A 17,370-nucleotide genomic window follows, 5' to 3' on the forward strand; every position below is an offset into this window, starting at 1 on the left:
ACATATTCAGGTTATTTAGTAACATGATTACTATTACAATGTTTTCACCTTCCACTGCTTCTTTAATTGTAGTATGTAATTTTTAACATTAATGTAAAGTAGAGGAAAATGAAACTATTATTCCATTTCTCAATAATATACATAAAGAAAATTATTATTTTAAATAATATTTATTTTAATTATTTTAAAATTATTATTTATTAATTAAATAAATAACCTTTTCTAATTCTACATATATATTAGTAATGGGTTGGTTGTGTCCCAGAATTGGGTTATTCTCCGATTTGGCACACCCATAAAGAATAACTTTTTTGGGCTGGGGATGTGGCTCAAGTGGTAGCGCGCTCGCCTGGCATGCGTGCGGCCCGGGTTCGATCCTCAGCACCACATACAGACAAAGATGTTGTGTCCTCCAAATACTAAGAAAATAAATATTAAAATTCTCTCTCTCTCTCTCCCTCTTTCTCACTCTCTCTCACTCTTTCTTAAAAAAAAAAAAGAATAACTTTTTAAAAAATATTTATTTTTTAGTTGTAGTTGGACACAATACCTCTATTTTATTTATTTACTTTTATGTGGTGCTGAGGATCAAACCCAGGGCTTCATACATGCTATGCGAGCGCTCCACCACTAAGCCACAACTCTAGCCCTGGTAACTTTAGTTTTTTTCTAAAAAAAATACAGAAAATTTCCAGTCAAAACAGAAGTCTAGTCTCCGGTACCAAAAAAAAAAAAAAAAAAAAAAAAAAAAATTTTAATTAAAAAAAGTAAAATTAGGGCTGGGGTTGTAGCTCAGTGGTAGAGTGCTCACCTAGTATGCGTGGGGTATTGGGTTCGATCCTCAGCACCACATTAAAATAAAATAAAGATACTGTGTGTACCTAAAACTAAAAGCAGATTAAAGGTTTAAGCAGCCTTTTAAGAAGCCCCTGACCTTTACTTTTTACCTAGAATATGAAACCAATCTAGCCAGTCTAAATTTATCATTTGCATTCCCATCCCCCACTATGCTATTCCCAGATAGTCAAACAATCTGTAAAATAAAAACCTAAATACTAGGCAATGAACAAGACCCAGCAGCCTTCTTCCAGCATTTCATTAGACAAAACAAAGCACCAAACGAAGAAGGGAGACCTTCAATGCCAATACAGAGGAGTAAGAAAATTAAGTACAGAGTCAACAGTCTCTTGAGTGTTAGAATACAAGAGTTCCTAAGCACAAATAACAAAAAAAAGATTTTTACACATTTGGGAAGCCTAAATGCTAAGATATGACCTCTGAAATATCAAAATCCTATTGATGAGACTTTTCATTTTTTTCCTTCTATTTATTTTCAATTTTATAGAAATCTGTCCCCTACAGATGAGCAGTTTGAGGGAAAAAGTCAGTTTGAATAAATATTCTTATAGTTTTAATATATTAATGCTTTTAGAATAATTATAGGAGAACCCATCCTCATCTTTCAAGGATAAATAATTAGGAACTAGGTGTGGTGGCTCACATTGGTAACCCCAGGTACTCAGAGGGTTAAGGCAGGAGGATGACAAGTTCAAGACCAGCCTTGACAATTTAGCAAGACGCTGGCTCAAAATAAAAAATAAAAAGGGTTGGGGTATAGCTCAGTGGTAGAATGCTTGCCTAGCATGTGCAAGGACTACATTCTATCCACGCACAGTTTAAAAAAGGAAGAAGAAAAAGAAGAATTAGGATATTTGGGAGACATTGAACAGCATGCTTATTTCCAAGCAGTAAGATAAAAAACAATTCATTCTAGAAAATGTTTGATTGATACCTTGCACAAGTAATTTCCCTCTATTGAACAGAATTTTGTTTTTACAGATTGATTTACTTCAAATGGGTCCAGGTTTTCTTGTGTGAAATCTCAAAAAATAATATTATCAACTGTTCCATTTCACAAATAATAACCCAAGTTTAGAAAGAAGTAGTGTTAGGAGTTATACAGTTCTGTTTATGTTTATGAAATTTACCTGTTATCCCAAATAAAGTTAGTTTTTTTTAAGTCATAAATCACCAAGCAGTTTGAAAGCTGGCCACGGTGGTGCACACCTGTAATCCCAGCAACTCCTGAGGTTTAGGCAGAATTGCAAATATGAAGCTGGCCTCAGTAACTTAGTGAGACCCTAAGCAACTTAGCAACACCCTATCTCAAAATAAAAAAGTAAAAAGAAGAGGGCTGGTGTTGTAACTCAGTGGTAGAGCACTTGCCTATCACCTGTGAGGCACTGGGTTTGATTCTCAGCATTGCATATAAATAAAATAAAGGTCTACTGACAACTTAAAAAAAAAAAAAAAGTAAAAAGGAATGGAGATGAAGATATTCCTCAGTACTTAAAAAAGTCCCTGGGTACAGTGGAACATGAAAAGCTGAGGTAGAATTATTTGAGCCCAGGAGTTCAAGGCCGTCCTAAGCAACACTGTGAGACCTCCTCTCAAAAACAGACAGCTGGGCTGGGAATGTGTCTTAGTGGTCAAGTGCCCCTGAGTTCAATTCCCAGTACCAAAACAAACAAACAAAAATCAGCTGGACATGGTGGCACATGCCTATAATCCCAGTGACTTGGGAGGCTGATGCAATCTAGCAAGGCCCTAAACAACTAAGACACTGGGATGGGGTTGTGGCTCAGCGGTAGAGCACTTGCCTAGCACATGCTAGGTATGGGTTCAATCCTCATCACCACATAAAAATAAATAAATAAAATTAAGTTATTGTGTCCAACTACAACTAAAAAATATTTAAAAAAAGAATAAGGTTTCTGAGCTGGATGTGGTGGCACACACCTGTAATCCCAATGGCTTGGGAGGCTAAGGCAGGAGGATTGAGAGTTCAAAGCCTGCCTCAACAATTTAGCAAGGCCCTAAGTAACTCAGTGAGACCCTGTCTCTAAATAAATACAAAAAATGGCTGAGGATGTGTCAGTGGTTAAGCACCCCTGAATTCACTCTCCAGTACCAAAAAAAAAAAAAAAAAGAAGTTTCTTATAATTTTGACACACAAATAATGATAATACCCTAGTACCTTACCAGAAATTAATCTAAAAGTATCACCACCCACAGGTTTTGTTTGTATGTCAAAGACTAAACATACTCAAGAAATTTGTTTTCACATTAATTTTTATCATAGGAGGTTCATGTTTCAACCATATACATATGTCTGGCAAAAATAAAAAGAACAAAATTAAAATGTGATTGTTGTTTCACCTTACCAATGACAAGCAAGTAAACTTCTGTGCTGGTTCACTAAGGGTTTAAATGCCATATATTTCCAAATATAAGGTAGATTTATCCCAAAATTCCCCCAGAAAAGAGTTGTACCACACAAAAACTTGTACATGAATGTTGATACTTAACATAATTCATAATACCTAAAAAGTGAAAATCAGCCAGGTGCAGTAGTGCATGCCTGTAATACCACAGCTTAGGAGGCTAAGGCAGGAGGATTGTAAGTTCAAAGCCAGCCTCAGCAAAAATGAGGTGCTAATCAACTTAGGGAGACCCTGTCTCTAAATAAAATACAAAGTAAGGGGGACGAGGCTGAATGGTTGAGTGCACCTGAGTTCAATCCCCAGTATCCTTCCAAAAAGTGAAAATCAATGTCTATCAGCTGATGAATTGGTAAATAAAATAAAGAATATCCATACAACGGAAAAGTTATTTAGTCCTAAAAGGAATGAAGTATTAATACATGCTAACAAAAATGAACCTTGAAAATATTATGCTAAGGAAAAGAAATCAGATGCAAAAGGCCACCTCTTGGGCTAGGTGATGTACTCAATGGCAGAGTGTTGCAAGCTTGATACCCAGCAACCACAGTGCTCCCCACCTCCAAATAGGTTATATGTTACATGATTCCATGTATATGAAATATCCAGAACAAAGTCATAAAGAAATAAACTAGTGATTGCCAGGGGATTAGATAAGGGAAATAGGGAGTGATTACTAATAGGTATAGAGTTTCTTTTTGAGTGATGCAAAGATTCTAAGCTTACAAATTATAAGCCAAAGTACTATAGACTTAGATTACACATGTTCACATTGTAAAACAGTACCATTACTAATAATAAGCATATATCCCATTAAATGATTTATACCACTTCAAGGCAGTGGATTTGTACATTTATGGGCCTGTCCATATTTTGATATTCAAATAATAGAAAATTTTTTCCATAAAAAAGTTTAGGAAAAAATTTACATATTAAGAAATGTATTGATCTTCTAGAATAATAATTCTCTTATGATCCATAGAAAATCAGCTCATAGCAGTGAGAAATATTAAGAAAGGGGAGCATATTGTAAATCCAATTCTTGTACAGCCTTCATTCTCACTCCAAAAGGTTGAGACTAGGGGCTAGGGTTGTGGTAGAGTGCTTGCCTTGAATGAGTGAGGCACTGGGTTTGATTCTCAGCACCACATATAATTAAAAAATAAAGGTCCATCAACAACTAAAATGCATAAAATAAATAAAATTTTTTTAAGGAAAGGTTGAGATAATAGCCCTATGAAGTTATACTCTACTACATTAGAATTTTATGTCTTGAGGCTTATGAGTAAAGATATATCAAATGTTTATCTAGAACAGGATCAAAACTTCAGACCTCAAAGCTCATACCTAACATATGTAATATTAAGGAAGATAAAAAAAACAATGCTTAAAATTCAAGGGTAGTTCTCAGGGTTCAAGCTGTCGTTAAAAACGCCACCACACATGCAGAGAGAATTTAGCTAAAAATTAACATCAAGGGCAACATGAGAGAGAAAAAGGAACAAAAAGATGCATGCTATGGAGGGAGCAACCCATCCACTTTATCGACTGGGCATGTTCAAAGGCTAATTATAGGTATTGGTAATCTTTATTTTAGCCATGTTATTATAAGAATAACTGAATTAACTGGGTATGGTGGTGTATACATGTAATTCCAGCTACTTGGTCAGCTGAGGCAGGAGGATGGCAAGTTCAAGGCCAGCTTAGGCAACTTAGTGAGACCCTGCCTCAAAATAAAAAGGGCTGGGATGTAGCTCAGTAACAGAGCACTCCTGGGTTCAATCCCCAGTACTGGAGGAAAAAAAAAAACTGAATATTTACTGAATATCTTCTCTACTTACTAGATGCTCTCTAGGAATGAAGAAGAAAACAAATTGGCATTCTAATGACAAGAAGTTCAGTAGAGAACATAAAACATTTAAAAACAAAAAATAGAGGAAAAAAACCAAAACTGTAATAGGAGGCAGACTATGGTAAATAACCTGAGAGTTGCTGATAAAGTGCTATGGAAATTCAGAGAAGGAAATTATCTCTAGCTAGTAAGATCAACCTGATGGAAGAAACAGCATCTGAATCATACTTCCATGAATTCAGGGATTTGAGCATGTAAAGATAAACAGTAGGGCTGGGCATGGTAGTACATGCTTTAATCCCAGCATCTTCGGAGGCTGAGGCAGAAGCATCATAAGTTTAAAGCCAGTCTCAGAAACTTAGCAATATCTTGTCTCAAAATAAAATAAAAACCAAAAAGAGCTGGGGATATGGCTCAGTGGTTTAGTACCCCTGGATTCAATCCCCAATTCCTTAAAAAAAAAAAAAAGATAAACAGTATGGTAAAATAGGTCACAAGCAGGAAAACTCTGAGATTCTTTTTTGAGTTGTTCCATCAACTACACATAGCAAAACAAGGCTCCCAAAGTAGAATCAAAATTCCCCATACCAAGTGTGGCATAAACCTCAAACATCCAGGACACCACAATCACAGGGCCCACCAAAGTTGACACAAGTCTGTATTCACTATGTTTCAGTTACTAAAATGGCTAAATGGCATGGTCACCTTAAAACAAGGTATCTATTCTACAGTAAGTTAACATATGTCCAGTTTTTTTTTTTTGGCGGGGGAGGGGGGGGGACAAGGTAGCAGTTCTGGGGATTGAACCCAAGGGCACTGAACCTGAGCCACATCCTCAGCCCTTTTATTTTTTGAGACAGGGTCTTGCTAAATTGCTGAAGCCTGGCTTTGAACTTGCAATCCTCCTACCTCAGCGTCTTGAGCCACTGGGAATACAGGTGTGTGCCACTGTACCCAACAACATGTGTCTTCTTAAATGCTTTGACAAAATAAAAGCTTCTCTTCGTATCAATGTTTACCAATTCCTATCAATTATTAAATATGGCATGTACTAAAAGACAAATTAATTTTTCCTTCTGCAATTTTCTTTGATGAATTTTATTTTTTATAAAATTGATTTTATTTATTTATTTACTTAATTTTTAGAAAAGAACTTTTTAGACTTTTTAAAAAGAAACTGTCAAGAACCCTTGATAGGAGCAACCCCTATCAGGTCCCTTCTCACCTTGTGGGAATTCTCTCTTTTCTTCTCGATTGAATAAATCCTACTCCTTTCAAAAAACAAACAAACAGTTGTAGCCAAACACATTTCTCTTCATATTTACGTGGTTTGAGTACACTATCATTTGTGCAAATTTAGCACTTGGATCAGAAAGTGCCTTGAATAAAGAAACATGGAGAATAAGGTTTCTGTCCTGACTATGCCACCTAATTATGTAATCTTGGGGATTAAGTCAATTGCTTACTGATATATCCCTATATATATTCATATAAACTTACTATTTAATTTTATATGAAATTAAATAGTAAGTTTATATGAAATCCAAAGTGCCTTTTTTTTTTTTTTTTTGGTACCAGCATTGAACACAAGGGTGCTTAACCGCTGAGATGCATCCCCTTTTTATATTTTATTTAGAGACAGGGTCTCACTGAGTTGCTGAGGCTGGCTCTGAACTTGTGATCCTCCTGCCTCAGCCTCCTGAGCTGCTGGGATTACAGGAGTGCGTCACCATGCCCAGCTCCAAAGTGCCTTTTAATCTATAATATTCTATAAATTGTTGAGCAGGATAGGACACATCTATAATTCCAGCAACTTGGGAGCCTGAGGTAGGAGGATCACAAGTTTGAAGCCAACCTCATTAATTTAGCAATACCCTTTTTATTTTTATTTTGATTGAACCCAGTGTGCCATGCTAGGCAAGTGCTCTAACACTGAGCTACTTTCTAGCCCCAAGATTCTGTCTCAAAATAAAAGATAAAAAAAAGAACTGGAGATACAAGCTCATTGATAAAGTGCCTCTGGATTCATTCCCCAGTAACAACAATAACAATAACAACAATAAGATTTATAAGTCTACAATTGGGTAGGCTCAGGTAGGATGACTGAAAGTTCCAGGCCTGCCTGATTAACTTAATGAAATCCTATTTCAAAATAAATTAAAAAGGGTTAAGGATGTAACTCAATGTGTAAGGCCCTGGGTTCAATCCCCACTACCACCCCTAAGTCTAAGCATTTGAAAACTTCACAGTAATAGAAAATGCACAATACTTCTATTTCATACCCACTGCTCCAATAACAACTACTTGGGAACCCTATACTGCTAGAAGGCAAATGGCCTAATCCAAATAAATTGTGTGTGTGATAAGAGACAGAAGAATAACAGGTGGCAGTTCAGCATAAATATACATAATTCTCTAAAAAAAGGGTTTTTTCTTTTGGTACTGCAGACTGAGCCCAGGGGCATTTTACCACTGAGCCACATGCCCAGTCCTTTTTTTCTTTAATTTTTTTTTTATAGTTTTTAGTTATAGATGGACATAATGACTTTATTTTATTTATTTTTATGCGGTGCTGAGATCAAACCCAATAACTCATGCATGCTAGGCAAGTGTTCTAGTATTGAGCCACAACTGTAGCTCCCCAGTCCTTTTTATTTTGAGATAGATCTTGCAAAGTTGCTGAGGTTGGTCTCAAACTTGCAATCCTCTTGCCTTAGCTTCCAGCGTTGCTGGGATTACAAGTGTGTGCTACCACACGGAGCTAAGGTCTTTCTTGAACCTCTAAATGTTTCAGGATTCCAGAATTAAATACACATACATAATTCATGGTTTTAGTAAGGCTACTTTCTACAACTGTCATAGAGGACTATTTTATCTTTCCTATCTATATGAAGTTAATTATAAATAAAACCACAGTGAAGATTACAATAAAATCTAGACCACAAATAAAACCTTAAATTCGAAAAGTAATTTACTCAGGATTTTAAGTCTATCACTTGCGTGTGTGTGTGTATACACATATATTTACTTGTAGGTGGACACAATACCTTTAATTTTTTAATGTGGTGCTGAGGATTGAAGCCAGTGCCTTACGCATGCCAGGTGAGCACTCTATCACTAAGCCACAGCTCCAGCCTTGAGAAATTTTTTTTAAAATGACATTACTGGTTATTACTGTAGTGAATTTCCTATATCAAGACACAGTAGACGATAAATCAATGAAAAATCCTTTTCATTCTCTGCGGTACCCTCAAACAATAATCAAAAAAGATATATAAAGAATACAATAGTTGTGCAGCTACAGTACTGTACATGAAAAAGGAAAAAAGAAAAGCAATACTAATTCCTTAATTAGGACCTATTATTAATAGATAGGATTTCAGTTTCTCCTTCATTATATGTAGATTTAGTCACATAAATTCCAACTCTAGTTTTCTAATAATGAATAATTTTGGGGAACTGTACTTACTGTGATCATTTATATTAATGTCACCACAATAGGTTTGCTGTCTGTACTTAGTAAAGAATAGCATTCTTTAGATAAGTAAAAATTTTAAAGATGGGGGCTACTGTGAGACTTAACATCGAGTTTATTCAAATATAAGTTTAGTGAGAAAAGGAACTGAGTAAAATGATATTTTGACAAATGTTAAGAAAATAAGAACATACTCTCATTACTTTGCAGAAAACTAGAAGGATCAATTTAAGAGATAACTTGCTCACCAGGTGCCCACCTGCCTATAATCCCAGTGGCTTGGAAGGCTGAGGTGGGAGGATCCAGAGTTCAAAGCCAGGCTTAGCAATTTAGTGAGGTCCTAAGTAACTTAGGGAGACCCTGACTTTAAATAAAATATAAAAAAAGGGCTGGGGAAGTCTCGGTGATTAAGTGCCCTGGGTTCAATCCAAAACAAAAACAAAAACAGTTCTTTGTTTTTCATGTTATATGAAATCATCATAACCCCCCACCCCCACCTTTTTTTCTTTTTTTGCAGTACTGGGGATTGAACCCAGGGGCTTGCACATGCTAGGCAAGCACTCCACCACTGAGCTACATCCCCAGCCCATAAACCATTTGTTCATTTATGTATCTATTAAGACTTCACAGTCGAGGATATTTTACACTAACTTCAACAACTTAAGCCAAAGGGAACTTATTTCCCAAAAAAATAATCTTTATGTATCTATAATTTACTTTGAAGTGTATTTTTATAAAGATGGAGAGGAATGGATGGATGAGTAGATGTGTGACAAAGGACGTATAGTGAAATGTTAATTACAGATTCTAGCTGGTAGTTATAAAATTGTTCACTGTAAAGCTCTTCAACTTTTCCAGATGTTTGAAAATTCCATATCAAGGAAAATCAACTTTTAGAAGTTTCAATACAACTTGTAGATCAAAAAGTTCAACCTATTTGGACATGTCTAACATACAGAGATTTCTTTGTAATACAGTAGGATCCAAGAACATTACACAGAAACAATGCCATGTAGACAACAGAAGTTGGGTTTGGTGGCGCACGCCTATAGTCCCAGTGGCTTGGGAGGCTGAGGCAGGAGGATCATGAGTTCAAAGTCAGCCTCAGTGATTTAGCGAGGGCCTAAGCATCTCAGTGAGACCCTGTATCTAAATAAAATGTAAAAAAGGCTGGGAATGTGTCTCAGTGGTGAAGTGCCCCTGGGTTCAATTCCTGGTATCCCCCCCTGCCCCCAAAAGACTTAAGACAGCAGAATGTACTGATACAAATTGCTCTTCTGAGCACATAAAATGGATATCTGGGTCATGCCAAGTCCCTAATAATTCAGAAACACCTGACACAATTGTATGCATATGTGCACATGTCAAAATAATATGTAAAATTTACATATACACGTATAAATATACACATTTATTCATATATATTTATATTACTCAGAAATTTATCATCCCTGAATTATCAATGAATTTTTAAAAAACTAAGTTTCAAGAACATTTTTTTTTTTAATATTTATATTTTAGTTTTCGGTGGACACAGCATCTTTATTTTATTTGTATGTGGTGCTGAGGATCGAACCCAGCGTCCCGCGCATGCCAGGCGAGCGCGCTACCGCTTGAGCCACATCTCCAGCCCTCAAGAACATTTTTTAAAAACAAGATTTTTGTAAAGATCTGTATTTCATTTACATAATACAAGACTTTAACTTTGCTATTAAAATTACAATACAGTCTAAAATAAACTATTAATATGTCCCAAATGTAAAAGAAAATGGAGTTTTTAAAAACAATTACTGTCCAAATATTGAGCCTCCTAGTGGAATTGAAAAAAAAAAAAAGTTTTGACAATTTTACATCTAATACAAAAGTTGTAGGAGGCAAACCTGCTTCATGTAATTTTTATACTTGAGGAAGAAAAAAAATTTTTTTCAATGGTTTCAAGTCCAAACACAAATCTTCCCTCTATCCATGTTCACACCTAAAGACTGTCAGTAGAACTTAGTAAGACTGGCACCAGGGCTGGGGCTGGGGTTGTGGCTCAGTGGTAGAGTGCTGGCCTAGCACGTGAAAGTCCCTGAGTTTGAGCCTCTGCGCCACAAAAAAAATAAATAAATAAAATAAAGGTCTTGTGTTCAACTACAACTAATAAATAAATAAATAAATATTATATATATATATATATATATATATATACATATATATATAAATAAGGATAAAGACTGGCACCAAATTATATTGTCACCTCTTAGATATACAGGAAGATATTTAAATCAAAATATTTATTGTCAAAACAACAACAAAAGGACTTCTTCAAAGGACTGAAGGGCATAAGGTGTACTAAAATAAATTACTAGCTCGTCTGAACCAAGGAATTTCTTCTACTTCATGAATAGCCACAAATCACAGAGCTAAGGCAAGCTAGTGGAGTCAGCAGTTGTGTGTTTTCCCCCATCCTCACCCAAATTAATTTTTCCTATCTCTACAAAGATAATGCATCCGAAGGCAAGTAACAGGTCCCAGAGTACGACCCACCCCTTACTCCTCCTCCTCTGAGGTATCTGATTACTATATGCCACATACACATTTTACTCCACCTGAACAATGTGTTCCTTGAAGACAGAAACCCTGTGTCCTCATAACTCACGTTTTCCCAGTGTTCTATACACAGTCGCACTAACAAGCTCTACTTAAGTGGAAGGTCCTGCGACACTCGCGTCCTAAGAATGAGTGTTAGAAGTTACTCCCCGCTCTGGGCTTCCATTTCCCCCTTTCGAACAAACAAAAGGCAGCTGATAACAGAATGACGGGAACCTCCCGAGAGAGGCCCAGCCATCTGAACGCTCAGGGAACCGGGTGGACATTAGCGCCCAGGGCCCACGCGACAACCACCGCCAGGTTCCCGCAGTCGTTCTCAGGGGCCGGTCCCGGCAGAGGCGGCGGTCCAGCTGGCTGGGGGTAGGGTGCGGCGGCCACGGCCAGAGGGACTGGAGTCGGCTCTCCCGGAGCTCCGGGAAGGCTGGGCGTGGGGCGCGGGCGGCCACACTGCAGTCCCAGGAGAAGCAGCGGGCTCCAGACCCTCGGGGCGGGGCCCCTCCTGCCCCAGCACCAGGCCCGCCGGCAGGGCGAGGGGTCGAGAGAGTCCCGGCCCCCCAGAGTTCGGGCCTGGCTCGCGTCTTACCATGGTGAGGACGGTGGTGGCGCGTACCCGCGCTCTGGCTCCACTGAGGATAGGGCCGGGTCCGGGCAAGGGGAGCACCGGCCGCTCTGGACCTGCTGCCCCCCTGACAGGAGCAGCTGCCGCTTCGCCTCTTACCAAGATGGCGGCCCCGAGCCACGTCTCCAACCGGAAACGGCGCGGGTCAAAGGGCGGAGGGCGGTTCGGCGGGGTGGGGAAAGCCTGGGTACTGGGATGCTGCGCCGGCTTTCCCCCCGACTTAGGGACGGCTCGACTCCAGCCATGGAAGCTGGCACCTCTGTCCTTGCTCACTGTCGTCGCCTTCGTTCATTTTGCGTCACCTCTTACAGTTTATAAAGCCATTCTCACAGCCACTGAATAATATAATATACAAAATAATCTGTGTGTATAAGGGACTAGTATCCAGAATACATAAAGAACTCTAACAACTCAACAATTAAAAAAAAAAAATCTAAAACCGGACAAAGGATTTGAATTGGCATTTCTCGAGAAGATACACAAGTGGCTGATAAAAAAAAAATTAAAAAATGTTTAGCAGGGCTGGGGATGTGGCTCAAGCGGTAGCGCGCTCGCTTGGCATGTGTTTGGCCCAGGTTCCATCCTCAGCACCACATACAAACAAAGATGTTGCGTCCGCCGATAACTAAAAAATAAAAATATTAAAAATTCTCTCTCCTCTCTCACTCTCTTTAAAAAAAAAAAAAATTTTTTTTTTTTTTTGGTTTTGGTTTTGGTACTGGGGATTGAACTCAAAGGCACTTGACTACTGAGCTACATCTCCAGCTCTATTTTGTATTTTATTTAGAGAGGTCTGCGGCTGGTTTTGAACTCTCAATCCTCCTGTCTCAGCCTCCAGAGCCTCTGGATTATAGGCAAGCGTCACAGCATCGGGTTTGAAGCCACTTTAGAACAGTCCTGCAGTTTCTCAGAAAGTCACCACACAATCAGCAAATCCATTGGTACTACATACTGAAGATAATTATAATTCAGCACAAAAATGTGTACTCTAATATTCATAGCAACGTTATTCATAGTAGCCAAAAAGTAGAAACTATTCAAACAAATCCAATCATAAACAGATGGACAAAACGTAGTATGGCACTGAAGTTGAATATTGTTGTTATCCATAAAAAAAGGAATAAAGGCTGGGTGCAGTGGCATATGTCTGTAATCCCAGCTAATCAGAAGGCTGAGGCAAGAGCATGGTAAATTCAAGAGGAGCCTGAGTAATTTTTTTTTTTTTTTTTTTTTTTTTTTTTTTTTTTTTAATATTTATTTTATTTTTTTTAGTTTTCAGTGGACACAACATCTTTTGTATGTATGTGGTGCTGAGGATCGAACCCGGGCCGCACGCATGCCAGGCGAGCGTGCTACCGCTTGAGCCACATCCCCAGCCCGAGCCTGAGTAATTTAGCAAAAGCCTGTCTTAAAAAAAAAAAAGGAGGGAGGGTGGCTAGGGAAATAGCTCAGCCTTGGGTTTGTCTCTAGTGCCACAAATAAACAAAAACTATGTGCGAAAGCAGGGTAGTTATTGTGCTTATGCCCGTTTTGCATGTGAATAAAATGATGACAAGTGTGATTTACCCAAAGTTTCTAAACCAGAACTCAAAGCTAGTCTTCTGATTCTTTCTGAAGTTCTCTCATGACAAATTTCAGGTTTTACAGAACATAATTGATTCAGTAGTTCTGACCTTTATCATTTTATCCCATATCCCTATGGGTTTGACCCTACAACACTCATCCATATTAAACCTACATGTCTGCAATGAAGGATAGCAGCAAATTTGGGGGGTACTTATTTTGTGTCAATTCTTTATATATATTATCTATAATCCTTTACAACAATCCAGATAAAGACACTGAAGATCAAAGAAGTTAAACACTTGCCCAAATTTACACAGACAGTCAGTGGTAAAGCCAGGATTCAAATCAAGCTGTTTTATTATAACACATTGCTTCTTTTTATTTGTGTATTCCTTAATACTTATGGAACACGTAAAAGTTACCAGACATTAATTTCTTTACAGATTATCTAGGAATAAGTGTGATAATAAGAATTCTCTAAGGTAGGTACCATTATTTTCTTCATTTCACCTCTGAGCAAATCAAGGTACAAAGGAAAAATTCTACCAAAGTTCTCATGGCTAGAAAATTTTCAAATGACGTCATAATCCCAACTTCAGAACCTGTACCCTTAGACACTGTATTATAGACTTCCCACTCTTATTCATTTAAATTCCATCTCCAATGGAATGATGACATATTTTAAAACTCTGCATCTCTGGAAGGATTTATGTCAACCTGTATTTTAATTTTTGTTATAAAACACACTTTTTCTTTTTTTGGTATAAGGGATTGAATTCAGTAATGCTCAACCACTGAGCCACAGCCACAGCCCTTTTTATATTTTTATTTTGAGACAGGGTCTTGCTAAGTTGCTGAGGCTGGCTTTGAACTTGTAATCATCCTGCCTCAGCCTCCTGAGCCACTGGGATTGCAGTCATGAACCACCACACCTGGTCAAAACTACATATTTTAAGAAAAATAAACAAATTCTTTTTTTATTTTTGTGGTGCTGGGGATTGAACCCAAGGCCGTGTGCATATGAGGCAAGCACTCTATCAACTGAGCTATATCCCCAGCCTGCAAATTCTTCTGTTTAAAAAAGTAAAATCCTGGGGCTGGGATTGTGGCTCAGCAAGTAGAGTGCTTACCTAGCACATGCGAGGCCCTGGGTTCAATCCTCAGCACCACATAAAAATAAAAAATAAAAAGATATTGTGTGTGTGAGAGAGAGAGAGAGAGAGAGAGAGAGAGAGAGAGAGAGAGAGAGAAATCCTGGGCTGGGGTTGTGATTCATTGGTAAAGCACTTGCTTAGCATGTGAGAGGCCCTCAGTTCAAATCTCAGCACCACATTAAAAAAAGAAAGAAAGACATTGTGTCTAACTACAACTAAAAAAAAATCAATATTTTAAAAAATAAAATCCTTTAAGAATTATTGCCTTGTTGTGGCAGTTTGCAAGGCTTTCACTATAAAATTCAGAAGAGATGCGATTCAATGGTAGAGTGCTTGCCTAGCATTCACCACAACCTGGGTTCCATCCCCACCAAATAAATAAATACATAAATAAGTGAAAGACGGACTGATGCTGATTCTTTGGAAATGTGATGATAGCTGAATTAAATTGAAGGAGAAAATGCATCCCTGCAAGCAGGCTTTGCAAGGAGTGCCTAAGAGGAAGTATATTATAATGGTTTAAAGCAAAGACTTAGGAAAGACTTAGGAGTCAGACTAACCTGCTTTCAGAACTTTCTAGCTGAGTGACTAGGCAAGTTATTTTAACTCTCTAAGCCTTAATTAATTACTAATTACCTGATCTGTAAATTGGCAGTGACATCTATCTCATAAATTTAGGAAGCTAGAAAATACAGAATAGATTATATAATTTCTAAGTGCTTCCACATAGTCAATGCTCATGTGTATATATATATATATATATATATATATATATATATATATATATATAATTTATTAGGGGCAATAACACATAACAAATAGAAAAAAAATTGTAGGTGTGTGTGTGTGTGTGTGTGTGAGTGTGGTGCTGGGACTGAACTCAGGACCTCAAACACACCAAGCAAGTGCTCTACCACTGAAATACATCTTCAATCCTGCAGTTCCATTTTATTTATTTATTTATTTATTTTTAGAGAGAGGGAGAGATAGAGGAGAGAGAGAGACAGAGAGAGAAAAATTTTAATATTTATTTTTTAGTTTTCGGTGGACACAACATCTCTGTTTGTATGTGGTGCTGAGGCATGCCAGGCAAGCTCGCTACCGCTTGAGCCACATCCCCAGCCCCCCATTTTATTTTTTTAATTAATTTTTTAAAATATATTTTTTAGTTGTCAATGGACCTTTATTTATATGTGGTGCTAAGATTTAAACCCAGTGCCTCTCACATGCTACGCAAGCACTCTTCCACTGAGCCACAACCCCAGCCCCTGCAGTTCCATTTTAAACTAGAAGTCTCAGAAGAGGTGACTTTCAATAGCAAAGAAATGGAATTGGGGCTGGGGTTGTGGCTCAGTGGTAGAGCTCTTGCCTAGCACATGTGAGGCACTAGGTTCAATCCTTAGTACCGCATAAAAATAAATAAATAAAGGTATCGTGTCCATCTACAACAAACATAAATAAATAAATAAATGGAATCAACCTGTGTCCATTAACCAGTAAACGTATAAAGTAAAATGTAGTATATACGATTTTTTTCCCCCGTATAGGGGATTTAACCTAGGGGAAGTTAATTACTGAGTCACGTAAAAAAGCCTTTTTTAATTTTTAAGTTTTGTTTTTGAGACAGGGTCTCACCAAGTAACTTAGAGTCTTGCTAAATTGCTGACACTGACCTTAAACTTTCGATCCTCCGGAGGTACCTTAGCATTCTGAATGCTGGGGTTATAGACCTGCACCAAGATGCAGGGCAAAATGTGGTACATATATACAGAGGACTGGGGATGTAGATCAGTGGTAGAGTATTTCCCTAGCATGTGCAAGGCCTTGGGCTCAATCCCTGGTACCTCCCCGTCCCCACACACACTGAAATACTATTCAGCCATAAAAAGGATGAAATTCTGTCATTTGCTATAACATGAATGAAACCGGAGAACATTCTGTTAAGTGAAAAATCCAGGCACAGAAAGACAAAGACCACTTAATCTCACATATATTTGGAATCTAAAAATACTGATTCATACAGAGGCTGAGAATAATAGGAGGGAGAAAGCAAGTGGGAAATATTGGTCAATGGGTACTAAACTGTACCTTGCAGAACTGAATTTTGGTAGAATCATTACAGATAACAATAATGTGCTATGTGCTGTATACTTCAAAAAAGCTAGAAGAAAGGATTTTGAATGTTTTCAAAACAAAGAAATGATAAATGAGGAGAAAGATAAATGAAGAGAACTTGATTTGAAATTACACAATGTATATATGTATGGAAACATCACCTGGTGCTCCAGAAATATGTACAATTTTTAGGCACCAATTAAAAAATTAAATTTGGTGCATGCCCGTAATCCCAGGGTTTGGGAAGCTGAGATAGGAGGATCTCAAATTTAAGGCCAGCCTCAGCAATTTAATGAGGCCCTAAGCAAGTTAGTGAGACCCTGTTTCAAAATAAAATATAAAAATGGCTGGGGATAAGGTTCAGTTGTTAAATACCCCTAGGTTGAATTCCTGCTACCCCATCCAACCCCTTGCAAAAAAAATTAAGACTCTCTCTTCCCTTTCTTAGTTATTAGGGATTGAACCCACCACTGAACTACACTCTCCACCCGCCTGTACTGTTCTTTTGAGTACAGGGGTTGAACCCAGGGGTGTTTTACCACTGAGTTATATCCCTAGTCTTATTACTTTTTTAAATTAAATTAAATTTGTTTATTGTACCAGGGATTGAACTTGGGGCACATAACCACTGAGCCACATCCCCAGCCCTTTCAAAATTTTTTTTTATTTTAGAGACAGGATCTTACTGAGTTGCTTAGGGCCTCACTAAATTGCTG

The 17,370-nt window shown here is 37.8% G+C and overlaps 1 protein-coding gene across 1 annotated transcript in view; it reads right to left on the bottom strand.

Annotated features, from left to right (window-relative positions):
* The window catches only part of Arcn1 (archain 1), a 30,217-nt gene extending 18,260 nt beyond the window's left edge, over window positions 1–11,957 (bottom strand). Inside the window, exon 1 of the mRNA XM_046438695.2 lies at window positions 11,784–11,957. Within this exon, the coding sequence (XP_046294651.1) occupies window positions 11,784–11,786 (3 nt within the window). The 5' untranslated portion in view covers window positions 11,787–11,957. The remainder of the gene's footprint in view (window positions 1–11,783) is intronic.
* Window positions 11,958–17,370: the final 5,413 nt, after the last annotated feature.

This window comes from Marmota monax, unplaced genomic scaffold (assembly GCF_021218885.2).
Source record: "Marmota monax isolate L192 unplaced genomic scaffold, Marmota_monax_Labrador192_F-V1.1 WCK01_AAM20220418_F8-fsc00081, whole genome shotgun sequence".
Taxonomy (NCBI): Eukaryota; Metazoa; Chordata; class Mammalia; order Rodentia; family Sciuridae; genus Marmota; species Marmota monax.